Below are 26,344 nucleotides of genomic sequence, written 5' to 3'. Positions count from 1 at the left end.
ACTACCGAATCCGAGTAGTGACTGGCAATCACATCTCCCAATGGGCATATATATATATATACCTGCAGAGACTTTATATAGGTATTTTAAATCAGTTCTAGGAAAAAGTAGTATTCATTATCATTTTAAAAGATTTTAGTCTTTGACATTTGAGGGAACAGAAATGTTTTAAATGTTTAATTATAAAATACTGCTTATCTTAACAGCACAAGTTTTTTTAATTATGAAATTAATGTCTTGCTTTTTAGCACAGACTTAGAAAAAGTGGTAAAATTGAGCACAGCAGCATGAATAGTAATGAAATAGCACAGGGATCTGCTAGTGAGGGTGCATAAGATGGCCAGTTTTAAGGCAGACCTCATGTAATTCGGATGAAAAAAACCCTCTATTTTGAGTTAATTGTAGATTCAGAAACAGTGATAAATAATGCAAAGAGATTGCAAGTACCCAGTTTTCTCCAATTGTAAAGTCTGGGTATAATATCTTGGTAAAACTGGTAAAATATCAAAACCGGGATCTTGACATTGATGTAGTCAAGGTAGAGAACATTTCCATCACCAAAGGGTCCCTCATGTTGCCTTTAACAGTCACATTCACTTCTCCTCCTGCCCCCACCCCTCCTTAACTGCAGCAATCACTGATCTGTTTGTCGTCTCTGTTATTTTGTCTTTTCAAGAATGTTACATAAGTGGAATTGTACAGTGGAGATTCATCCAGGTTGTTGTGTGTATTTGTAGTTCGTTCCTTTTTATTTCTGAGTAGTATTCGATGGTGTGGATGTACCTACCACAGGTTGTTTAACCAGAGTCGAAGGACTCTGGAGTTTCCAGTTTGGGGGCTATTATGAATAAAGCCACTATAAAGATTTGTGAACAGGTTTTTGTGTGAAAATAAGTTTTCATTTCTCTGTGATAAATACTCAAGACTGTGATTGTTCATTCATATGGAAGTTGCATGTTTAAGTGTTTTTTAAGAAACTGACAGTTTTCCAGAACGGGTGTATCATTTTACATTCCCACCAACAGTGTATGAGTGATTCAGCCTCCGCATCCTCACCAGCATTTGGTATTGTCGCTGTTTTTATTTTAGCCATCCTGAAAGGTGTGTCGTGATTTCTAACTGAGGCTTTTAGTTTGTATTTCCCTAATGACTCGTGATGTTGAATACCTTTTCATGTGCTTATTTGAGATCTTTGTACCCTCTTGTTGAAATATCTCTTCATGTCTTTTGCCCATTTTCCTATTTATTTTTTTTTCTTTCTTTTTTCCTTTTCACTGTTGAGCTTTGAAAGTTCTTTATGTATTCTGGATGCTAACCTTTGTTGGATATATGGTTTGAAAATAATCTTTTTTATAATTAAGCAGAACTTAAAGTGAACTTCAAAAGAAAGTAATAATGAACACCTAGGCCTAAAAAATATACAATCTGGTGGCACACACTTAGGGCTAGAGTTTGAAGTCTGGGTTTGAATTCAGACCATGCCATTTATTAGCTCTGAGACCTTGGGCAGGTACTGAATATCTCTGTGACTCAGTTCCTCACCTGTAAAGTAGGGGTTAAAAATAGCACTTTCTTACAGGGTTGTTGTGAGAATTAAATGAGTTAACATGTATAAAGAACATGAACATTGCTTGGCTCATAAGAGCTGAATATGTTAGTTATGTTATTTTTTAAAAAGTGTGCATTGATTTATTTGCCTAATTATACTTTCCTTTTTATTACTTCTTAGTGGTTGGATTTCATCCCTTACTGGTCTCAACCAAAGTATTCCTGTTGGAATCATGATGATATTCATAGCAGCACTTTTCACAGCATCAGCAGTCATCTCCCTAGTTATGTTTAAAAAGGTGAGTGAACTTTCACATCTGCAGATTTTTATAGTGAAGCTCATTTTCCCATTTTGCTCTCACTGTAGTATAGCCTCAAGCCATTTTTTGTTCTTGTGCAAGTTGGTCCCTGAGGATTATTCTGTATAATTAAGTTATGCACAGATATATTTTAGGAAATTACATCACATATCACATTTTTAACTTCCTTTAAGAAGGAAATATTTTGAAATCCTGTCAACTGAAGTTTTTTTCAATTGAAGACTTAAACTTATTTTTAAAATTTAAAGACACTAAATTATTTATCTAAGAGTATAAAGTGAGCTGGTGACAGGTTCAGGCTTGGTTATGACATGAATTTCATTTTTAGTGGCTGCCCAATTATCTGTACTTCTTCCTGTAGAATTCCCATGACTGGTCTCACAGCTTTAAAAAAACATCATTACATAGGGTAGGAGAGAAATCAATGGTTTTGTTTATGTACAGTTTAATTGTGAGATATATACACATATATATTTGATATTCTACATGTGTTCAAACATGATATAGTAACCCTGGGAATAACATCTATATTTTAAAATGATAAAAGACTTGGTGGATCTCATTCTAAAGAAATAAGTCTATACATTTTTTTAAAAATTTTTTAATGCCCAGTAACTTGAGAATATGTACAAAAAAATGCATAGAAATAATTGTACATTACAATTAAGAATACTGCACTCTTGAAATATTTACTTATGCATTTGCCTTTGTCCTTCTAAAAACTCTATGAAGGCTGGATAGTGTTTTTTTCTGTCCAAATTTTGTTACTCATTTCTTTAAAAACCTTTTATTTCTTTTTTGAACTGCACACACATACTATTGAGACTCAGCTTTCTAAAGTTACTAAATCCTAAAGTTTTTTTTCAGTCTTCCTCCTCCTTGAATTCTGTTGTCTTCTGTACTACAGACAGCTCCTCTTCCTCAGTCTTCGTGATTGTGTTCTAATTCTCTTGCCTCTGAGGCTATTCTTTCTCTTTTATTTATTTCTTTGTCCAGCTCATTGGTAAGTCTTCTTCAATGCAACCAGTTCTCCCTTTTGTGCTCTGTAATCTTTTTTTCCTGGGAATTTCAACCTCCCTCATTGTTTCAGTGTCTTTTTTATCTGGGTGACCTGGAATCGTGGTGTTGGACGATGCTTTGCATAAACATTCAGTTGCATCATCAGGCGACTCTTTGCTTCACCAGTAGATTGGTGTCATTGTCTCACAGTAATGCATCATAAACTCATTATTTTCTTCTGAGAACTCGCTCTTCTTCCAGAGGTTCTGATTCATAGTCAAGAAACATTTATTAAGACTACATACTGTATGATTCTGTTTATATGAAATGTTCAAAATAGGCAAACCTGTAGGAATAGAAAGTAAATTAGTGGTTGTCTGTGGCAGGGGGTGGGGTGGAGAGTGACTGCTAATGGTTATGGAATTTCTTTCTGGGGTGATGAAAATGTTCTAAAATTAAGTTGTACAGAGGATATAGTCACAACACTACAGTATATTAAAAACCATTGAATTGTACACTTTAAAAAGGCTAAATTGTGTAGTACACAGATTTTATCTCGGTGAAACTACCTTTAAAGGAGCATTTATTAAATACCTACTATAAATGGGGTGGTAGTAGGTACTTTCTCAGATGATTCTGGTTAACATTTGGGTCAGCACTTTGACTACTTCAGTCAGTGCTTCCATTACTTTTTTAATGGCTTTCCTAGAAACTTTTATACCTTTTTTTTTTTTTAATTATCTTTGTGCCTTTTCATTCCCAACCTCAGTGAATCCAGAATTTTTTTGACTGATCAGTCATACCCTGTCCCCACTTTCTTCAGTTCATTTGATATATAGTTACTATATTAATCTTAAAAAAAAGCCCCAGACAAACCCAGCTCTGTGAAGATTTTTGAAGTCGACATGGGGAGGGGAGTGGGGTTGAGGTGATTGTGGGAAGTAGGGCTAGTCCCTTTCATAGCTCCCGTGTCAAGACTTCCTATTCTACTCAAACGGTACTACTCAGTTCCTTCAAATACCTCACGTATGTTCCCAGGTCTTGTTCATGCTATGCTTCTTAACTTTCGGGGTGCTTCAGCTTCTTCTTCTCGACTAGTGTCCTTTCAAGAAGTTGCTCAAATCTTCCTGCCTCTTCCACAGAATCTTCCTCTTACCCCATGTCTTAGGGATTGTGTCATCCTCTGTGTTCCTGGGGTATTTGCTCTGCTATACGTGGCAGGATCTGGGCACAGGCCACTTTATGTCCCTTGTAACACACACTTTCCTGCTGCCCAGCTTGTTAAGCTCTTCCAGGGGGAACATGTTTGTACCATTGGAATTAAATGAAAAGAGCAATGGCTTTGGAGCCACACAACACAGGTTGAAATTCTGGCACCTTCATGTACAGCTGTGGGAACGGATGCATGCTCTGTAACTACTTACACTCTAAGCTCCATGAGAGCAGGGGCCTAGTCTGTGTGCTTTCAGGCTGTATTCCCCCATCTAGAACAGTGACTGCCAGTGATTGGCATGTTATAGGTACTCAAATATATGTTGAATGAAGAATAGGAATAACTGCAACTTTTATTGGTGTGATGAGTAAATTAAACAATGACTGTAAATTGCATAGCACAGGGTCTCAATTAAAATTAATTTTCACCCTGGCTGGGTGGCTCAGTTCATTTGGAGCATCGTCCCATACACCAAAAAGTTGTGGGTTTGGTTCAGTTCCCCGTCAAAGCACTTACCTAGATTGTGGGTTTGATCCTTGGTCCTGGTGCATATGGGAGGCAACCAGTTGATGTTTCTCTTGCTCTTCCTTCCCTCCCTTTCTCCCTTCCCTCCCTTTCTCCCTCTTCAAAATCAGTAAACATATCCTTGGGTGAGGATTAAAAAAATACTTCTTCTCTAGTCTTTTTGACCTCTTTATCATTTTATATTTAGGGTCTGGTTTGATGTGTACTTTTGTTTAGTAGGTGCCTGTTCAATCAGAGAAACAAAATAGAATGAAGATATTTATTGAAAGGAATAGGCTTATGTGGTGGTTGCGGCTGGCTAGGTTAGCCTGAAATCTGCAGCGTAGGCAGTCGGAAAGGATTGGAAGCTCTCAAGTAGAAGATGAAGCTGTAGTCCACAGGTGGATTTCTTCTTTCTCAGAGAAACCTCAGGTCCGTTCATAAGGCCTCTAACTAATTGGATCAGGCCTACCCAGATCACTGAGGGTATTCTCTTCTTCTCAGAATGAACTGATTATGCGTGGTAATCACATAAGCAAAATACCTTCACTGTAGCCTGATCATTGCAGCATCTTTCTGTGCAATTTCTTTATGATTCCGGATATACCTTTGGGAGTGCTTTACAAAACTAGAAATGTAATAAGTTTAGAGTACAGCAGACTGGTTTATGGTATGTTGCAGATTTTATTCATTTGTTAAAACAACCACTGAAGAGTATGTGTATGTGCCTGGGACTGCACTATAAGCTCAAGGAGCTCACATTTTGGTGTGGAAGAGAAACAAATGAATGGATACCACAATCCAGTGATTTAGTGGCTATGATAAGGCCAAGTATAGGGAGCACACAGGAGGGAAACCTAACCAAGTTTTGGAGATCTTTTTTGGTAGGGAGGTCTTTTTGTATTGCCTTGGGTGAGGTATCCTGATGAACAGGAGTATCTAAGTAAAGGAATAAGGCAGAAGGGAGAAAATAAGTAGGTAGCAGGGATACCATTTTCTTACCTAGTTGCAGGGAATAGCATGGCATGTTCAGATAATTAAAAGTAACTGAGAATAGATGGGAAATAAGCTTGGTGTAGAGAGAAAAGTGGGCTGGTTGGTGGTGGGGGACAGGTAAAGATGAGGCTGAACACACAAGTGTCATTATATTCTGTAGAGTCTTGTGACTTAGGAAACCTTGTTAAGAAGTCTGGATCTTCTCCAAAGAATGGTGGTGAGCCATAGAAGAGGTACAAAGAGGAGTATAATTTAATTGATCTGATTTGAGCTTTAAAAACACGATTCAGGAATAGATTTGGGATTTGTGGGGCACAGATGTAGTACATGGAGAAATTAAGACTGGTAGACAAGCTAGGAAGCGGGCTAGTAATGATGGTGGCCTAAACTAAGAAAGTGGCGGTGTAAGTAACTGTAGTAAGGGGAAATGAGCAGGTAGTGATTGATTCAACTTGGGCCTGGAAATGGAGGGTGAGGGGCAGACTCAAGGATGCCACCCGGGTTTTTAGATGGTGGGGTCATTCAGGAAGAGAGTACAGGAAGAAGAACAGATTTGAGCATCAAGATGTTTTTCACTTTTTATGTGGAGAGTTTAAAATTCTTGTGGGGCATTAAAGTATAATCACTTGGTAGACTTTTGGACCTATAAGTTGGGAGCAAAGGAAAAAGCTTTAGGCTGGTTTTCTAAACTTGGAAAGTATTGACTTCTTGATGTAAATGAAGCCTGGAAAGTGGATGTGCAGTGAGAAGAGAGCATAGGGTAGAACACCCCCAGCATCTAAGAATCTGCTGAGGGAGGACGTGTGAGGAGAGGTAGCCAGTGCCCGTGGCAGTGGGGAATGTGTGCGCAGATGATTAATGGAGTCAGAGAGTGGAGGAAGTGTTCATCCTGCGGCTGTTGAGTGACTGCCACGTGGCAGCACTCTAAAGTCTTTGACCTGCAGTGTTTCCTCGCAAGGAACACGGCTCCCCAGGACCCAGTGCATGAAAGCACACGTTTTAGAGCTGTGCTTGTTGTATGTCAGGCATTCAAAAGAAATATGACTACTTCTCAAATAAATATATTGCTATGGAAATTGTGCAGCATACTCTATTTTGGTTGACCATTTTTTTCTTTTACCTCATGGTTAAAGAAGTTCCTAGTTACCTCTTTTTTTATATTTGTTTACTTTCTTTCATTCTATACAAGTTCCTAAACTTCTCTGAATCTCATATTCTTTATCTGTGAAATAAGGAATTTAGATGAGATAATTTTCTGTATGACTTTATGAAGTACAATCAGTGGGGATAATAAAAGCTAAAATGTAATTTGAGGCAGCTTTCATATTTTTAATGGTATAGATTTCTCTTCCTTTGATAGAAATTTGATCCAACAAAAACACCTGATATTTTTTCCTTTTTATTTCATTTTCCACACTTAACTCAAAATGGCTGTTAAAAAAAATCCTTTGGAGTTATGTAGCTGTCCTTTGTAACCACTAGAGGTCAGGCTCTTCATAAACAGTTAATGCCCTCTGAAAGTTGTCTGTGCACGCAACATTTTTACTCTAGAATTGTTGCGTTTCATTGGGTGGTTCTGTGTTTCCGTCCCCAGTTGGATGTGTTCTGTGGTATACAGCTACTTCAGGTACAGTGACTCCGTCTCTGAGAGCCTTGTTGGCATTCTGACGTCCTGCACGGTTGGAGTGCGTGATCCGTGGTGTGTAGAGTTCCCGGTATGAGCACTGTGGTAACTTAACGTTGTTTCTCCCATAGTGTCACCTAGAGATTTTTTTGGCATTTTGAAAGTATTTTAGAAAAAAGTTACTTCTTTAAAAAACAAGTTTCCCTAAGTGCTTAAAAATTTTTTTATATACCAAAATATCTATTCTGCAAATACTCTTTTATTTTGTTGGAGGGTATAGAATTTGGCTATACTATGCAGAATAATGACCAGTCTCATTTATTAGTTAAATCGGTTTTTATAGTAAATGTTTTGTGATAGTAATCTATTATGTATAAAGAGATAATCTGCTTAGATTAAATGTGACTTTCACTTTCTTTGAAAACATTGTAACTGTTGCCCCCCTTTTGGGGGGCTTAATTTTGGCTCTAGGACGGAAGGCTGGTAATTTCACTGTGCGGATGTTCGGTAGTCACAGATGGGCCCTCCTGCCGTCCTCCCTTGCCCTGTTGTCTGCAGTGACTGCACTGTTTTACATCCCCACCGGCAAGGGTTCCAGTTTCTGTATGTGTTTGCCAACACGTATTTTCCATTCTTCTGATTATAGCCATTCTAGTTGATGTGAAGTAGTTACGTTCACTTTTTAAAAAATCTATCTCTGAGATCATTACAAAGTAAGCACTTTACTTTGTAACGCAGATATAGCCTGTTAGAGCAGTATTGCGCTTCTTTGATAACATTTCAATAATGAAGATAATTTTAGGCCATTTTTAATTCCTAGCAAATAAACAAATAATTATCAGTGGTTTCTACCACAAGTGTTATGTCTCTTAGAGGGTATGACAGTGAGTGAATATGAGCTGTTCCCCTCAAGGAACTAAAAGCATGTGGGTTATAAGACATGTAGATAAACCCCCCAAAAGAAGCGGCATAATACGCATGCAAAGTGTAGGAGGTGCTCACTATAGGGAGAGCCGTAGTTAGTTCATGCAGAAAGAGGACAGCACTATTTGAGATAGGCCTCCAAGGATGAGTGGGATTTCAATAGCATGAAACCAGAGTGGTTTTCAAGAGGTTACAGAAGGGGCGTCTGACCCAGATCTGTGGGTGAAAGGGTTTATAGAGGATTTGTAGGAAATGATTAATTGAAAAAATTGGGCTTAAGGATCCATAAATTTTTTAAAAACTCAAGAATAAAAATATTTCAGAAACACTTGTTTGTATTTTCCCAGCTTTTAATAAAAAAGGTAAAATAATTTTAGTATGGCAGGGATTTTACATTAATAATAGCATGAATTCTTGAAATGGTGTTCTATAATCTTTAATGGAAACGTGTTTGGATTATTTTGATAAAATAAAGTGCCACGGTTCTTTATTTTCCATACATATATTTTTTTGTGGTACACTAAAATATTTTGAAGATACATTAAGGAAACAGGATAATTTTAATTTTTATTAGTGCAACACATTTACATAATTATTTCATATCCTGAGGAAAACTCCCAGAGGCAGAGCAACAAATAATTGTTTTATGGAAGGCGAATTGGAGGTCCTGAGTGGTAACAGTACTTGAGCATTGTACACTGAACACTTCCGTGGTGGTTTCCCTCTAGGTGGCTCTGTGGGTCTGTATAGACGCAGACTACTGAGAAGTGCGTGCTATTACTATCTTTGTTTTGCCTCTGTGCTCTATGGGGCTATAAATTTCATTTTAAGTATTAAACTAAGAAGCCCATAAATATGTCACATCAGCTACTCAATACACATTTGAAAAAGGAAATAACAAAGCGAATTAGAACAAATGTTTATTTATTGCATGCCTATAAACTTGGGGAAAGAGGGAAGAGAGAGGCAAGTGAACCTGTAATTACATCGGACTGACTTGGTCCAGTAAGTAGAGAAGGTTTATTAGATTTCTATAATGCACTTCATTTTGTAGAATCTAATCATAAGTACTCATTGTGAGATAAGTTCTTGGACACAGGGTTAGTAATTTATCCCTGTTTTTAATGTTCCATAGAAAACGTGGTTTCAAAAGAGCAGTAAAAACAGTTACTTCTGTACTAAGGATAGTGCTGTGGTTACTAGAAGAAAAGACCTTTAGGGTTTACCAGTATGTGTACTTGTCAGTCCTCTCTTTTTCTCCCTCGCCTTTTCACACCTGGACCCATGGTAATATGGATCCATGGTAAGGTGGTGCGTGTGCTTGCGCCACCACATCAGAAGAATTCTGGACAACTTGGGTATTTTTATTTTTAACATGCTTTCTTCCCTTGACATCTGTAGAAGAGTCTCTGGTTTTTCCCCTTCCTTTCCTAAGCATTCCTTTTTGTTGTGGGTACTTCTTAAATATTGGTGCCTTTATTTTGTGTATGTGTGTGTGTGTGTGTGTTTCAGTTTTGCACAATAGTCTTTAATACTTTTCTTAAAAAATTGAAAAGATAAATCAGGGCATTTCATTGTGCTGACTGCATTCTATAACCTGAAAGATTTTTGAAAAAGACTGTGTGGCTATAGAGAAAACAATGTAAATAAAATGCAAAGGCAGGAAAGTACCAGCCTGATAACTTGCTTTCCAGTATTTCTCAGAAGATAAAATGCAAACCAGAATGCTGTTTTATTTAGGTTGGTTGTAAAGCCAGACAAAAGAAACCTGACACTTCAGAATACATCACACAAAATCAAATATGAAAGAAATGAAAACTTGAAAATTAAATTTAAGTATCCGGATATATAGAAAGTCCCTATGTTTTGACACGTATACCAGGTTTTATGTTAGTGAACTTGGTTATTTTTTTCTAAGCTGCTCCTTTACTATATAGACTAACCAACCATTCCAGTGGTTCTCTAAGGGAAAAGTTAGGAACTATAATTTGCAACAGTTGTAAACAATACTCTGCTAGGCCCTAATATTATCTAGTAACTCACATCTTTGGAATTAAAAGTAGGTTTAAATGCTTAGTTTAAAATAATTTTTACAAGATGGGCAGTGGGATGTTGCCTGACCTATAAAAATATCCATAAGCAAAGAAGTGATTGAATATACACTGCAGGTATAATTAACTTAAGTGGTCTAAGACTTAAGGATGAAGCCCTCATTCACTTATAATATTCACCCCAGAATTACGGAGGGTGTACCCAGTTAGGTGAGATGAAAGCCTGGGGCATGTTATTGCGCAGTTACCTCAATATATGGCAACTGGTAAAAGTGAGTATTTATATCAGAAATCTTAAAATTATCTCTGTATAATATTAAATTTTACAAATTTATCTTCAGTTCTCTTATTCCTCCCATTTTTTGTTCCTTCCAGGAACCTGGACACTCTCCTTTGGTGATCTTAGGAATCTTTTCAACATAATTACTTACCAAGAGAAAGAAATTTTGCTTTGAGCATTAAAATGCATACATGGTTCTGCCATGTTTATTAAATGGCTCTTGAAGTATTTGATTCTTAGTTGAAAGTACAGGTTATCCACATTGGTTGGAGGGGAGTTACTATCTTCAGAAGTCATTTTATAAATCACTCTTCTTGAGAAGTTCTCCTTGAGATTTATCCAGGTTTTCACGAAACTGTTCAAAAACTTTTACTTAAGGACCTAGGCTGGTCTTTTTATAATCTCTGATTTTATGTTTGATATTGGATTCAGCTTTGTTCTCTTTTTCCTCTTCATTAATGGAATTGGCATCTAACTCATGGCGGATGGAGCTTATGGTAGGAACAGTAAGCCGGTCAAACTGATCCACTTTCTGTAAACCAGTAGGCACTGAAAGTCGGCCTGTTTCAGGGCAAACACTAAAAGGGCTGCTCAGCAAACGACGGATTCCTTTGCTAACATCCGTGTCCAGCCGTGGAAAGCAGTGCCGCAGTGTGATCTCCCACTCAAGCCTGGGTCCACACTTGCCATTTTTGATGTCATTCAGATATCTGGCTGAATTCTTCAAATGCTCCTAACACTGAAGTGAACTGTGATGCTTTGGAAGCTTTGTTGAGGGTCATCATGAGTTGTTTCAGGAATAAGAGCTAAAATGTCACTGCAGCTTTATGTCCAAGAATATCTTGATCAACCAAGGCATATTTTTGAAAGTACTAATTTATTATGTATATAGATTTTCTGACAAAAGGGTAAATTTCTTCACTTTCTTTTTAATATCTTGACCACCTTTTAAATAGGCATATAATAAATATTTGTTCTAACTTGCGTTATTATTTTCTCTTTCAAATTTGTACTGAGTGGCTGTTACATGTATTGATATGATTCATAGTTTATGCATCTTGTTAACATGTTATTTAGCTTCCTTGTCTTTGTGTTTTTCACTGTTGTTTTGTGATTGAGTTCTAGTTTCATAGCATTGTGGTCAGAGAAGATGCTTGATACGATTTCAGTCTTCTTAAATTTATTGAGACTTTTTTGTGTCCTAACATGTGTCTATCCTAGAAAAGGTTTCATGTGCACTTGAAAAGTGTATATAGGCTGCTGCTTTGGGGTGAAATGCTCCAAAGATATCAAATAAATCCATTTGATCTAGTGTGTCATTTAAGGCTAATGTCTCCTAGTTGATTTTATGTCTGGAAGATAGAATTGAAGTCAAGGGGGTGTTAAAGTCCCCCTATTATGACTGTATTTCTATTGATCTCTCCCTTTATGTCCATCAAGATTTGCTTTACATATTTTGGGGCTCCCAGACTGTTCTGTGGAGGACAGTTTTCTGATTTATCGCAGACCCAGGAGTGAACACCTCTTTTTCCAGAATATACCCAGAGGCAACACTTACATCCATAGTCCTCCTTAAAAGCACAGTTGATGATGTATATGGCCCTCACCACGAGGGTCTAGCACTTAGAATATATGTCTGCAGAACTACAACATCTTCTCATATCATCGTAGTCTCTCATGTCAATGTCAGACACCAGTTTTTTTTTTTTCTTGAGCCTGGAAAGCTCCAAGCTATACTGTATTATGTTGATTGGATCTGTGGGAATATACCATGCATATATCAATCTTGTATGTATTCTTTTTCTGCATCTCCTTTACAGATCACTCTAGTTGTGGAAATATTGGTAGTGAATGTAAATATCATTTTTCAACGTGAATGAAAATTACTGGTGTTGAAAGTAATTATCACTCCACCATAGTTGAGTAGTAGTGGGCGTGGGGAAGGAGCCTCCGGTAATAAAGCTTAAGCAACTCGGCAGCTCAGCAGGGTCAGACGCCTCCCTGGAGCATTGTTCCCAGATCTGGAAGGATTACCTCAAGAGTTGGCAGGAACCGCACAAGAGCCTCTACTTTGTGTTTTTCATGGAGAGTTTCATTTATGTCAGAGTTGTAGTTACCATTTATGTGCCAATGGTTTCCAAGTCCATGTCTCTAGCCTACTCTTCTCTTGAGCTCCAAACCAAATCTTCACCTGCCTCCTGTGGCAGGCCTAGAGTAGGTACTTACTAAACATTTGTAGAATCTATGACTTTATAATCCAGCCTAGCATCTCTTTCCCTCCCTAAACCAGCCCGGCCTCTCTATTCTCTTTTTGAAATGGCAATACAGTATCCAAACTTGACTTGACTGTCTTTGACTTATTCTTTCTTACACTTGATATTTACTCCATAATTAACCAGTTTCTATCCAGGTTTTGGAAAAGGACTGACTTTGGTGCTCTACCCCCATCCACCAAACCTACTTTGATTGCATTTCAGTCAGGCTTCCAATTTAGACCCAATCACAGTTCAGTATAATTACAAGTTCACTTTTCTGTTTCTTCCTCTCCCCCCCCCCCAAGTTTATAGGCATATAATAAATATTTGTTCTAAATTGCTGTATTATTTTTTCTCAAATTTGTATTGAGGAGCTGATGTTATACATATTGATGTACTTCATGGTTTATGCATTTTAATAATACATTATTTAGCTTCCATGTCTTTGCATGTTTTTCAGTGTTCTTCTTGTGATTGCTCTCTAGTTTCATAGCATTGTGGTCACAGAAGATGCTTGATATGATTTCAATCTTCTTAACTTTACCGAGACTTTTTGTGCCCTAACATGTGGTCTGTCCTAGGAAACGTTCCACATGCACTTGAAAAGTGTGCATATTCTGCTGCTGTGGGGTGAAGTACTCTGAGGATGTCAGTTAAACCCATTTAATCTAGTGTACTGTTTAAGGCAGCAGTGTCAAAATTATTTTCACCAGGGACCACATCAGCCTCGTGGTTGCCTTCAAAGGGCCGAATATAATTTTAGGATGTATAAATGTAACTACTCCTTAACAGTTAAATGAGAACTCGGCACTGCTGCCGGGTAGAAACAAGGTACCAGATGGGATAAAGCCTTGTGTTTGCCACCTGTGGTTTAAGGCCACTGTTTCCTGGTTGATTTTTCTGTCTGGAAGATCTATCCATTGAAGTCAAGGGGGTGTTAAAATCCCCCCTGCCCCCTTACTATGACCGCCTATCTATTGATCTCTCCCTTTATCTCCATCAAGATTTGCTTTACATATTTAGGTGCTCCTATGTCGAGTACATAAATGTTTACTAGGATTATATACCCTTTATCATTATGTAGTGTTCTCTTTGTCTCTTACTATAGCCTTGGTTTTGGTGTCTTGTTTTGTTGGACATAAGGATTGCTACCCTAGCGTTTTTTTCCTTTCCATTTGCATATTTTTTCCATACCTTTACTTTTAGCTTGTATGTATCTTTTGATCTGAGGTGGGGCTCTTGTAGACAGCATGTATATGGGTCTTGTGTTCTTATTCATTCAGCTACCCTATGTTTTTTGGTTAGCGCATTTAAGCCGTTTACATTTAAGGTGATTATTGAAAGATATGTATTTAGTGCCATTTTATTGTTAGATTATTTTCCTCTGTTTATTCTTCTCCTTATTTCTTCTTTCTGCTTCTTTCTTCTTCCTTCTAGCAAGCCCTTTAACATTGGTTGCCACACAGGTTTGGTGTTAACAGCTTTTTCTTGTCTGGGAAACTCCTTATTTCCCCTTTGATTCTAAATGATAGCCTTGCTGGGTAAAGTAGCTTTGATTGTAGGTCCTTGCTTTTTATCACCTTGAATACTTATGCCATTCGCTTCTGGCCTGAGTTGTCTCTGTTAAGAAATCAGATGACAGTCTAATTGGTGCTCCCTTGTATGTAACTACCTGCTTTTCTCTTGCAGCTTTTAGGATTCTCTTTTTGTCTTTAAGCCTTGACATTTTAGTTACGGTGTGTCTTGCTGTAGGCCTCTTTGGGTCCTACTTGTTTGGGACTCTCTCATCTTCCTGGACTTGTGTGCCAGTTCCTTCACTGGATTAGGGAAGTTTTCAGTCAACATTTCATCAAGTAGGTTCTCAATCTCTTGCTCACTCTCTTCTCCTCCTGGTATTCCCATGATGTGATGTTGTTAACTTCAGGTTGTCCCAAAGGTTTCTTAAGGTCTCCTCATTTTCTTAAAATTCTTTTTTCCTTTTGCTGCTCAGCTTGGGTGTTTTTTTCTACCTTGTGGTACAAATCACTGATCGATCCTCTGCTTTATCTAATCTACTGTTTATTACTTCCAGTGTAGTATACTACATTTTTTATTTTTGACTGATCCTTTTTTTGGTTTCTCTGTCTTTTTTCATGCTGTTGAATATCCTTCTAATCATTACTCTAAACTGTCTCTGATAAATTGCTTGCCTCCATTTCATCTAGTTCATCTTCTGGAGAATTCTCTTATTCTTTCATTTGGGGTCTGTTTCTTTGTCTTTTCATTTTGGCTGCTTCTTTGTATTTGTTTCTATTTATTAGGTAGATCTTCAAAGACTCTGGTGTAGACCTATGTCTGATGCTGCCTGTGACTGGCCCTGGACGACCTCTTTGGAGCTATAAGTAATCCACAGCTCGTGGCTCCCTCTGCTGGGCCTGTTTGTGTGCAGAAAGGACCAGGCCTCTCACCACGTCTGGCTTTTACTGGCACTGGGGCTGTGGGAGTGTTAGCTAAAGTCTCAGATCTGCCTCTGCCTGCAGGCTGTCTGTTAGACTTTATTAGTAAACATCTTCCAGCTACACTCCTGACTGGCAGGGCCTAAGCACCACAGGATGGGGCAAGAATGATTCCTGGGGGCAGCACTATTGCTTCTCCTCAGGCTAATGACACTTGGAGAGGAATGCTTGCCTAAGAAGGATGGCTCCTGCAGTATGGGGAATACTGCACAGGGATTCTGGTGGCTGTTCCTTCAGTTCTCTCCCCAGAGCCATCAGCCCCAGACTCTGCACACATGTCTGTAGTCTACTCTGCCTTCCCTCTGCTGGAGCCCAGGGTAGGTGGCTGCAAACAGAGTTTTGTGCATTGACTCTTTAAGAGGCTCTCTGCATCTCCAGCAGTCTCTCCCTGGTGGATAGAAATCCTGCTTCTTATCAAAGCCAGAATTTATTTGGGTTCTTTTCCCAGTTCTGGTACTCCAGGCTGGGGAGGCCGGTTTGGGGATTAGACCCCACACTTCTCAGGGTGAACAACCCTAGCCACTGAAATACCCCTCCTGTGGCCAGGGTGCCTGTGGAAGCCCAGCCAACCCTCTCACACCTCCTCTACATTTTCTACTAGTTACGTTGTGTTGATGTGGCTTCTTTTTTCTGTCTGTGGTTATAAGGCTTCCTTCCAGCAAGTGTTCAGTTGGTTATTCAGGATGATTTTTCTATAATTTAGTTTAATTCCAGTTTGGTTCTGGGAGGAGGTTTGTGAAGCTTTCACCTACTCCTCCGCCATCTTGGGTCCCTCTCCAGATTTGAGTTTATGCATCTTAAGACATATGCTAATAGAGCATTTTTGAACCCTGCTAATGAAAGTAAATCCCAGGATTTAGGTGATGAATAAGTATGGACAGATAATTCACAGAAGTGGGTTTTTTAATCCTTTAAAAGTTGACCATACACAGAAGGTTAAATGGTTTACAGAGTGGACAGCAGAAGTATCTTTAAGGACATAAATAGTTCTTGGTATAGTAAATAATAAAATGATATCATATATGATTATAATATGGTCAGTCATATATATGTAGCCAATACAGAAATAGGAAAGGCATTATTTTCTTTGATTTGTTGAGGGAGTCATTAATGTTTTAAAATCAGAATGTGTCTTGTTATGTTAAACCATTTTCTTGTAATGCTAAAATATCTTAATTAGAAATAGCAGAAAACAAAGCTTTTTTCTTCTCTTTTTAAAGAAGTTTTTATTTATTTATTTTAGATAGAGGAAGGGGGAGAGAGATCAATTTGTCGTTCCACTTATTTATCCACTTTGTATTGTTCCATTTATTTGTTGTTCCACTTATTTATGCATTTATTGGTTGCTTCTTCTTCCTGCCCTACCCAAGGACTGAATCCATGCCTTGGCAATTGGGACAATGCTATAACCATCTGAGCTCCCCAGCCAGAGTCAAAGCTTTTTCATTTGGTCAAGTGCTTCAAATTATTTTGGTTTCACATAAGATAATTATCTTTTCTGCACTGGAGATTAAAAGGAGAAACCTGTGTTAAGAAGATATTTAAATACAATATTATGTGCCAGTGTGGTGGCTGATGTTCTGAATCTTAGGTATCATGCCTAGAATCTATTCCTTTTTTCTGAGTAATGCTGAGATTGACTGGAGAACTGTTGAAAATGAATGTGTAGATGACCACTTATTTTCTCCCGCTGTTTTGTGCCTCTGTAGGTACACGGACTATATCGCACAACGGGTGCTAGTTTTGAGAAGGCCCAACAAGAGTTCGCAACGGGTGTGATGTCCAACAAAACTGTCCAGACAGCAGCTGCAAATGCAGCTTCCACTGCAGCAACTAGTGCAGCTCAGAATGCTTTCAAGGGTAACCAGATCTAGAGAATCTTCAAACAATACACTGTTACCTTTTGATGGTACTTTTTTCTCCAGTTACTGTATTCTATAAATATTTTTATGTTTAAAACACACAATACACACAGCATGTATATCTCTTATTCTCTTGTGCATGGGTGAAAACCAGAAAAACTTCTTGTCTTATTATTTACCTAACAGTTTCTTAAGATTTTAGTGCCCCTTGCAGAAAAAAATATTACCTGCTAAATAAATATTCTCCATATTTTTTGGAGGATGAGTGTTCAGCGAATTGTTTCAGTGGTGAGACGCTGAAATTAACATGGTAGTAATTATTAAAAATGCATTTAGTACTAGCTGCAGCCATTCTTTCAAGAATCTTATACGTAAGGGTTCCACATCGGAGCAGTAAGTCGTTGCTTCACTTCTCTTTCCTTATTTATACTGAAAGACATAGGCCATCAGAGACTTAAGGATTTTTAAATTGGCTTGCTTTTTAGCAGTTTCAGTCACCAGTGAAGAGCCTGTGTGCATTCGTAGTAGATAATGTAAATTTTATCTTTTTATTTTCTTTTTTTAGAGTAGTTGATACTTTGATATCAATCTCTGATCTTGCATGGGTACCACGTTTCTTAAATGAAAAGAATTAGTGTTTTGGGTTCTGCACTGCTTATGGTTGTAGGATTGGGAAGTTGTTTGTAGAATTATAGAAATGATTTTCTATAGTAGTTTCTTTTAAATAAGTTTATTGGGGTACAATGAGAATATAATATGCAGTGTATTACCCAAAAGAAAAGGTAGAAAAATTGATGGAATAGAATGTAATGATGAGAATTCCTTTTTTAAAAAAAAATTTCAGTATTCATTATCATAGTAAAATATTACTGTATGGAACTTTGGTATATTCCTGTGGCTACCCTCTTTAATTGAACTGAGACTGTATTTGGCAGCTCTTTTTTGGGGTGTGTGTGTAATTTTTAACAGAGGTGTTAAAGTCTAGCCTAACTCCTTGTCCATAAAGAACGTACAGTATTTAAGGGATTTTTTTTTTTTAGCCTCTCGTATCTAGTGGCATTAAAAATAAAAAGACCCTGGCATACACATACTTGAATCCCTACTGCATCTCAGTCTTTCAAGTTTTGAGACTGACTATATTAAAAATTTTTAGTAGTAGAAAAAACAAAACATTTAACTTGTACCAAGCAAGAAAATACACAGTTGAATGCATTAATTATGAATATAATCACTTTAAAGTTGTTTTTGTGCAGCACAGGAGTTCATTCTTATACTTTTGGGTTGAAAGTTTGAATTGTGTTTAATACTGATTAAGAGACCCAGGACATTTGTAAAGTAGCGATACTGTGTTTTTGAAGTCATTAGCTAATTTAAGATTACAGAATAATAGGTAGTGATTTATTCAATTTGATTTTACGTAAGGATCATTTATTGGATCATATTATTTGAGACTGCACATCCCTTTAAAAAAAAAAATCAGATGGGCGCAAATGGTTAAATCGCTTTTCCTTTCCTCCCCAAATCTGCAATGGGCTGGAATTATAAGTTCTCACTACTCATGGAAGAGGCTCTGCATGGCAGTGCTGCCCGGTGGCTCGGATCCATCCAGGGGGTGTTTACATTTGATTTATTTGGGACTTTACTGAAGTAATGTACTTGGAATATATTTCTTTTATTTTGATGAAAATAGGGTTCAGAGTATGAATTTAAAGCTGTTTATGACTATTTCTCATCAGTGATAATCTCCACCTACTTTCTCAACCAAATAAGCCAGTTCAAGTTTTTCAGAATCTGTAATCTTACTGAAAATGTTTCATCTGTGTGCTTTAATTAAGTGTGGACTTTACATTCAAAACATTAACCACAAAATACAGCAAGAACACTATGTCCGTTATTAATTTATATCGCAAATCCATTTTCATTTTTCTTTAAAGTACAACTAAAAGATGTAGCGTAGAGACTTTTGAGAAATACTGAGATACTTTCCTTCGGCAACAGAAGTGTCTGTACCCATTCAGTAGAAATCCCCATTGTTAAATAGCAAAGAGTGATTACAACCCACAGGAGTTTTTTTGTGTGGATGGGGAACGTGTTGTTATAAATTCAGTTGTTTGGGTTAATAAAAGCTTATGAGAGAATTGTTCTTTAAAAACATAAATGTGCATTAAAATGATGGCAATGCTTACAGTTTGATAAGGTGTAGGGGGTTTAAATTCTTGTATTTTCTATTCCCTTAACAATAATTAGTAAACAGTCATGTTTTCACTCAGCAAAAGATAGGCATTTGTTGAAGTGTTTTATATTTATTACCAACATTACCCAGGATCAGAATCATGAAATGGTCTTCACAGGGTAAGCAAGCACCCAGGTCATTTTTCAGTTTGCAATTGAGCTGTGGCTGTTTTACTTAAAGCTGAAGTTTGAACACTGGAAAATCATGGCTCAGCGATGTGCGCTTTGGGACTTGGACGATTTATCTAGGGATGTGTGTGTGTCTCGTCACGGAGCAGCACCGTGCTGCCACCGCGGTGACGCTCGTGGGGCAGTACGAACACCCTCCATCTGTCCCTCTGATGTTGCATGTGGTCGGTGGTTCGGAAGTTTGTATATTTATTGTATTAACACAGAGTGTTATAAAATAAAATGTTTAGTGGATGTTTGTATAATTTTAAATACTTTATTAGCACTTCAGAGGCAGAAATTGTGCTGATGGTTTAGTGTATATAGAAATTCCACATTTGAATTTTAAAAAGTAATCTGTAAAATTCTATCATGTGCTAAACAAAATAAACATATAAAAGATTAGATAAAAACTCCCAGCAACGTAAAACGCCAGTGTTTCTGTTGCATTAGACCTCTGTAGGTAGTGGAACGTGAGCTTCACTCACATGAAATATTTTGACCACTCTAAGGTCAAAATACACAGACTGCCCAGAGATTCAAAATGAAAAAATGTGTTTCGTGGCTGAGGATTCAAAATGAAAAAATGTGTTTCGTGGCTGAGGTTTTTCCCGGTGGGTAAAATGTGTGCGTCCGCGCTAGTACGGCATCGATTCAAGTGCACGGTGTTCTGTTCCCGAACCTTGTCACCTGTTGCTGTTGTATGTGCTGATGGTAGTACCTGTTTGATTTTTTACTTGGTTATTTAAAGAGGATGTTAAAATTTAATATAAAATTATGTTAATGGTGAATCTTATTTTGATAAATATGTGTTCAGTTAAAATAGGAACAGCATTTTCAATTTTCTGGGTGTTAGCTAAAAAAAAAAATAGTGACTTTGGATATATATCTCCCTCATGTGGAGATAATGTATGGTTTGCATTTTAGAGGGAATTTATGTCACATTTTTTAGCTTCTGTAAATTGTTTGTAGTAGCATAATGCTTTTACAGTTATTGCCATATCTTTTTCTGAAAACACTGACATTATTAGCATTTAATTTTATCCTTATTAGTGAAATCTGTGTTTAGACTGTTAAAATACAGAACTCGTTATCATTTTACATACATTTTCCCATTGGAATTGCCATGACTGTCAAGCACCATTTCACTGTATCTCCCTCCATTTTTTCCTTAAGGAACGTGTTTAGAGGAGTTTGTTGATTCCATGTGATTAAGACCTTTAGGAGTGAAATAAAAGTGGTTAATGTAAAAAATATTTGAAGATGGTTAAAAATAAAAAATACCTTATTTGATAGATTTTGAAGTACCATGGTATACATTTATTTAGAGTAGAATAATGTTTAAAAACATTAGGGTTGTATTAAGTGCTTATTGAACTAACAATTGTATCTCAATGGGTAAATATGGAACGTGAAGTATTTCCATTAGAGAATTAGGGTACATTTTACAAAAACAGCATGCTTTTTGTATTGATTGATATTTTAAACCTTATTTTATGGCTTTATCACAGAAAGAAGTCTGTAGAAATTGTCTAAGCCAGGCATTGGCACTATTCTGTCCTGGGTAGAGATACCTTTAATTTAAAGATTCTAGTAGGAAAATAGGGAAAGACTCTTCTCTAGAGGGTTCCTTCCATTTTTACAACTTAACTTTCTGGGTTTAGGACAAAAGTTACAACATGTAAAATTTCCTTTAGCACTCTTCATGTTTCAAATGGCAGGGGACATGGGAGCCATCATGTAGCAGTGAACTGAGTGCTGAATTTTACGTTTACCCAAATCTTGATTTGTTTTTTAGCTCGTATCTTTCTGGGCTTGGCATGGCTGATGGTGTAGCTAAAAACATCTTGCCACTAAAACCCATTTTATCTTTTCTCTAATAGGGACAGAGAAAAGATAAGCCTCTTCTACCTAGTAATGTTTCATATACTTGTATAAGATTACTCTGAGTATTATCTTCTTTACATTTAAACAGTTCTCATTTGTAGACTAATAATATGCAAATTTTATTTTTTTAAACACTTAGATATAACCCCAGAATTCTCCAGAACTTTTAAAATATTTTGTGGGCCTGGGATTCTCAAGATAAATCATGGTTGAGGTAGTTGTTACTGTTGGCAATTTTTGTAATTCTTCAGGTATTTTGGGGCTAGGGAAAAAGACACCAAAATTCACTTGTGTCTCATCTGGTGGCCTCAGCGGTGCCTGCAGTGTGATGGTCACCCAATAAAAACTGAGTTCACTGTGCAGACACTTTTCTCACACCGATTTTTTTCTAGTAGGAAATATGTACCTGTTAAACAACTGAGAAGTACAGAAAATTATAAATGAGAAAATAAAAATAACATGTAATTTGTCATCTAGGGATATCGCTAATTATTTACTGGATTTTTTCCCATTCTTTGTGTGTACATATTTTATAGAGTTAAGGGATATAAACAATGTGGATTTTTAAAATCTTAATTTCCTTAGCATTATATCATAATCACCTGATAATTTAACTTTTAAAATTAACTTCTAATTCATAAAATTAACACACATCAGTCTAAATTATAGGAAATAAAGTTGCTTATAATTTTATACCCATAAATAACTACTGTTAGTATTTGGTGTAGATCTTTCTATTAATTTTTTAGGAACACAACTTTTTTCCCTAAAATTAAAAAAATAAGATTTCCCTCTATATTCTTGTAATAGATTCTTTTAGGGACATTTATCTAGCTCTCACAGCCCATGTCTTTTGGGTCCCCTGAAGACCACACTGGTGCCGGATGTCATATCCAGCCACGGAGGACTCGTGCTTGGCTCATTAATTTTTTTCCTCGGTAGATCTGTCCAGAGCTCTGCTGTTCCAGAATATGGCGTAGCCATGTTCTGCCACGAGGAAGGAGTCACCAGAAAGCTGGAGAATGAAGCAGATACGCAAGGACAAGTAGGGTGATGGAAGGACATAGAGAAGATACTAATAGCTTTCCCTTTCCTGTGCGGGGCCTGGCTGCTCACTCGTACCTCATCCCTTTGCCCCAGTAATGTTCTTAGTCTGTTTTCTCCCTGAGCTACCTTGAGTTGGTTTCCTGTTTCTTTCAACTGGAGAATTTTAACAGACACAAAGGTTTGTAATCTTTTAAAATTATCATGTAAATATATGTTGGACTTTTTTTCATATTACTGAAAGTATTTCTTTAACATTTAATAGCTGTGTAACTCCCTTTATATGGGTATACCATAAATTATTTTTTGAAGTCCTGTTATTCCATCAGGCTTTGCTTTTTAATGTATAAATAATTTATCAAGCAATACACTGTTGCTAAATTTGGGGACCCAGGGTTTTTTCTTTCCTTAAGACAAATTGCTGTAAGACCTTTGATGTGCTTTGCCAAATTGCTCTCCAGAAAATTCTGTCAATTTATGCCTCCATAAGCAGTGTACATAAGGGCCTCTTTACCTACTACATTCTACCAACCTTGGATGTCCCTTTTCTAAAAAGTCTTTGCCGCCAATAGGTTTTGACAAATCAGAAGGTTTGTTTTTCTGAGCATTATGGCTTCCCATCGATGTGCTCGTCCAATACTGCTCTTTCTGTTTGCTTTGCTTTGCTAACCAGGAGTGACCATGTGTCCTGCATCCACAGAGAAAACATCTACCTCCTGAAGGCACAAAGCTAAAGAAGACTAGTACAGGATGGAAAAAGAAACGGCGGCCTTAGGTAGCCAATCCATTGAGCCTCTCTAGGTAAAATTAGATTGGTTTTAACAACAGGTTATGTTCTTCTTCACAATTTTTTAAAACAACTCTTAATTTTTGAGATCAATTCTAAATGATACTCTGTTTGGGCAGACAGAAGATTTTCTTCTAATAACTTTGACTTAATGAGGACTTACTGTATATCAGAGACTATGCTAAATGCTTTACTTACTGTACTTTACTCCTCGCACCAAGCGTAATTTCTATTATTGGCCCCATTTTTATAGAGGAGTAGGACATTATCCCAGTCACTCAGTGAGAGAACAGTGTCACGGAGTGGAACAGCCAGTCTCTCCAGGGAGAGGCGGCTAGACCCGAATGTCCCCATGAGGCTGCTTCTGCCACATGGTGCCACCGTTCTCCAATTCTGTTTCTTTCCATCCTTCCACATTTCTAGTAATTCATATCCATCTTTTAGGGACATTGGATCCTAGGAAAAAAATCAACAAACAAAATTACAGCATGTATTTTTGATGTCGCCAGACGCAGGCCTAGTTCCATACTGTGGGTGAGTACCTGCTGCCGGCTCCTCGGCAGTGTGGGGTTACTAAGTGGTCCCCCCTTTGTGTGTGTATTTAGAGAAACTTTAGTTAAAGACAAGTCCTTATTTAACTATTAGTTCTATGAAGAAACTATGCCTTTATGTAATTATAATAGCTGCTTATCTTGGATGAGAAATTATTTATAACAAGAAAATAATAAAAACTGTCAAACTGTTACTCGATTTACCAGTCAGTGGATTGTTAGTGTCTGTTTTCAGGATTGAGCAAATTGAGACACGTGGTGTCATCTTGAAGTATGAAAAATTACGAGGTTTTTCTCTGAGAGGGAGGAAGGAGCAGTGTTTTCATCCGTTGTCATCTGAAGGTGTGGCCTGTTTGGAATTATACCTGGAAGTTATTTTAACAGTTTACTACACAGAGATGCTGGCTTCCACAGGGCTTTGTAGCAAGGGCCTTCTTCTCACCCTCTGCATTTTACGTGGAAGGAAATCACAGCTGTTTGAGAATGTAGACTTTGGGGTCAAACCTGTATTTGAGCCTTGGCTTTTTAACCTCAGGCAGATTACTTATTTTCAGTTAATTTACTTAGTGACAGTTAATTTATCCATAAAATGAGGATAATAGTTTCTACCTACAGGGTTTTGATGAATAAATGAATTATATGAGGTGCTTAGCGTGGTACTCGCACACAGAATGTGCACAATAATTGAAATCTCTTGTCTGTCCATGTGTATTGATGACTCCCAAATCTCTGTCTCCAGCGTGGTCTTCTCTCCACCGTATATTTCTAGCTGCACACAGGACTTCTCCATTGTCAGTCCAAGCTGAACCTTCCCACCTTCACTGTCTCCGCTTCTCTTGGATTCCTGATCTGTGCCGAAACTAAATACCTGGGAGACGTCTTGGACTTTATCTTTTCGTCCCCTTACCCCCTCTAGTCAGTTCTCAAACTGTCCATTCTTTCTCCCTAACATTTGTTTAATTGATCTCACTGTCTTTGCTATCAATTGCCTTAACTCAGGCTTTCTTGAGAATAGATTATAGTGGTTTCCCCCAAACATACGCATTTGGTGGACTGCTTGCCTGCAGGTGTTATATTTTTTAGGCTATTTGACTATAAAAAGCCAAAGGGCTGCTAATATTTACGGTTTTCATTGACTTTTCTCTTCCCATGTGGTTTTGTTACTTCCTTTTATTTATGCTTTTATGTACATCCTGTGTACCTATGCAAAGTGAGAGCAGTTCACATCTTATAGACTTACTTTGCAGAACTCTCAGGGTGAGGAGGAAGCTGCAAGGAAGAAGATAGTGGTAAGGAGAGCAGTAGGGTGGCCCCAGCCACATGACTAAGCAGCTGACAGGGGTTATGGAAGAAAGACAGTTACTGGTTCTTGCTGCTTTGAAGAGTAGGCTAAAAGTTTTCTTTGATACCCTAATTTAGTGTTTGAGTTGAAAAAGGTACTTGAATTGTTGGAAACTACTGAAATAACCCACTTAAAGGAAGTGTCAAGCATAGTCAGAACTGTTAAGTAGTTTTCTGTTAAGCAAGGACTTTAAGGAGGGCTAAGGAGTAAGTCGAATGTGATGTGTTCCGGGAAGATCATCATGGAAAGTTCATCCAGTGAAACTCAGGATGAAGTGGTTCCCCAGCTCTGCTGAAATCGAAAGCCAGGGTCCTTTCTCTTGTGGATCAACTCTTTGGAAAGATGTAATGAAAAAACAACCAAAAATTTCCAATTTTGCTTGGATTATTTAGATCATAATTTGTTTGGAAATTTTTTTTCTTTAGTGATTTGGATAATTTTGTCAGTGTTTAATTTTGGTTTCTATTAGAAACTTGGAAGTTATCAGGCATGTGTAGAAACCAAAGCATAAATGTAGTTTCAGCTGTCAGAGGCCCTAGATCAGGAAAAGAAATAACCATTTTTTAGATTCTATCTGATAAGTGCTTCATAAGATATTATGGAGAATTGAGTAAGAGTTTATGAGAAGGGCTTCTGTGTCATCTTTGAGAATTCTGTCTGGATGGGGCTTTTCACAGTCAGATCACCTTTAGGAAATGTGGATGTAGAACTGCTCCATGTTGGGCTTTTAATGTTGGTGGTTTTGTTTGGAATAGGCGAATGTGACCTTCAGTAGACTTTTTTCTTTGTTATTTTATACATTAATTCTTTTTTTTAAGCCTTTGTAATGCTTTGAAGCATTTACATATTTCTTAATTTTACTTTAATTAAAAATATTTTTCACATGGCCATTTGTGACCCCGTACCCTCTTCTACCTTCTCCCCCAACCCCCAGATCACCAGTGTTGCCTGCTGCCATGACTTGATTTTACTCTGAAATGAAGATGCTTGTATTGACAGGGTTTTTTTTTTTTATATTTAATTACACTGACACTTCTCCAAGGAAGAAATTGTATGACCTACCTTGAAGTTAAAGCTAGCCTAAGGTATGGATGTACATGATACTAATGAATGGAATAGTTTAAATACCTGATTATCTTTTTTCCTATCATCAATATTACATAAGTTGGTGTTTAAACTAAAATTTGACTGATAGCTCTTTTCTTGATCAAATTATACACATCATATTGAAATGAATATAGTCAGACTTGAAAGAATCAGAA

General features: G+C 37.3%; 1 protein-coding gene and 1 pseudogene across 3 annotated transcripts in view; one reads left to right on the top strand and one right to left on the bottom strand.

Moving 5' to 3' along the window:
* Nucleotides 1-20,768, top strand: part of SCAMP1 (secretory carrier membrane protein 1) — a 94,790-nt gene extending 74,022 nt beyond the window's left edge. For all 3 annotated transcript variants that reach the window (XM_045197911.3, XM_045197912.3, XM_045197910.3), the window contains 2 exons: nt 1,730-1,847; nt 16,919-20,768. In XM_045197911.3, coding sequence (XP_045053846.1) covers nt 1,730-1,847; nt 16,919-17,083 — 283 coding nt within the window. In that variant the 3' untranslated portion in view covers nt 17,084-20,768. The remainder of the gene's footprint in view (nt 1-1,729; nt 1,848-16,918) is intronic.
* Nucleotides 10,758-14,616, bottom strand: LOC139440439 (DNA primase small subunit pseudogene; annotated as a pseudogene).
* Nucleotides 20,769-26,344: the final 5,576 nt, after the last annotated feature.

This window comes from Desmodus rotundus, chromosome 1 (genome assembly GCF_022682495.2).
Source record: "Desmodus rotundus isolate HL8 chromosome 1, HLdesRot8A.1, whole genome shotgun sequence".
Taxonomy (NCBI): domain Eukaryota; kingdom Metazoa; phylum Chordata; class Mammalia; order Chiroptera; family Phyllostomidae; genus Desmodus; species Desmodus rotundus.
The sequence above is the reverse complement of the archived record's forward strand: the minus strand, read 5'-3'. Positions and strand labels throughout refer to the sequence as shown.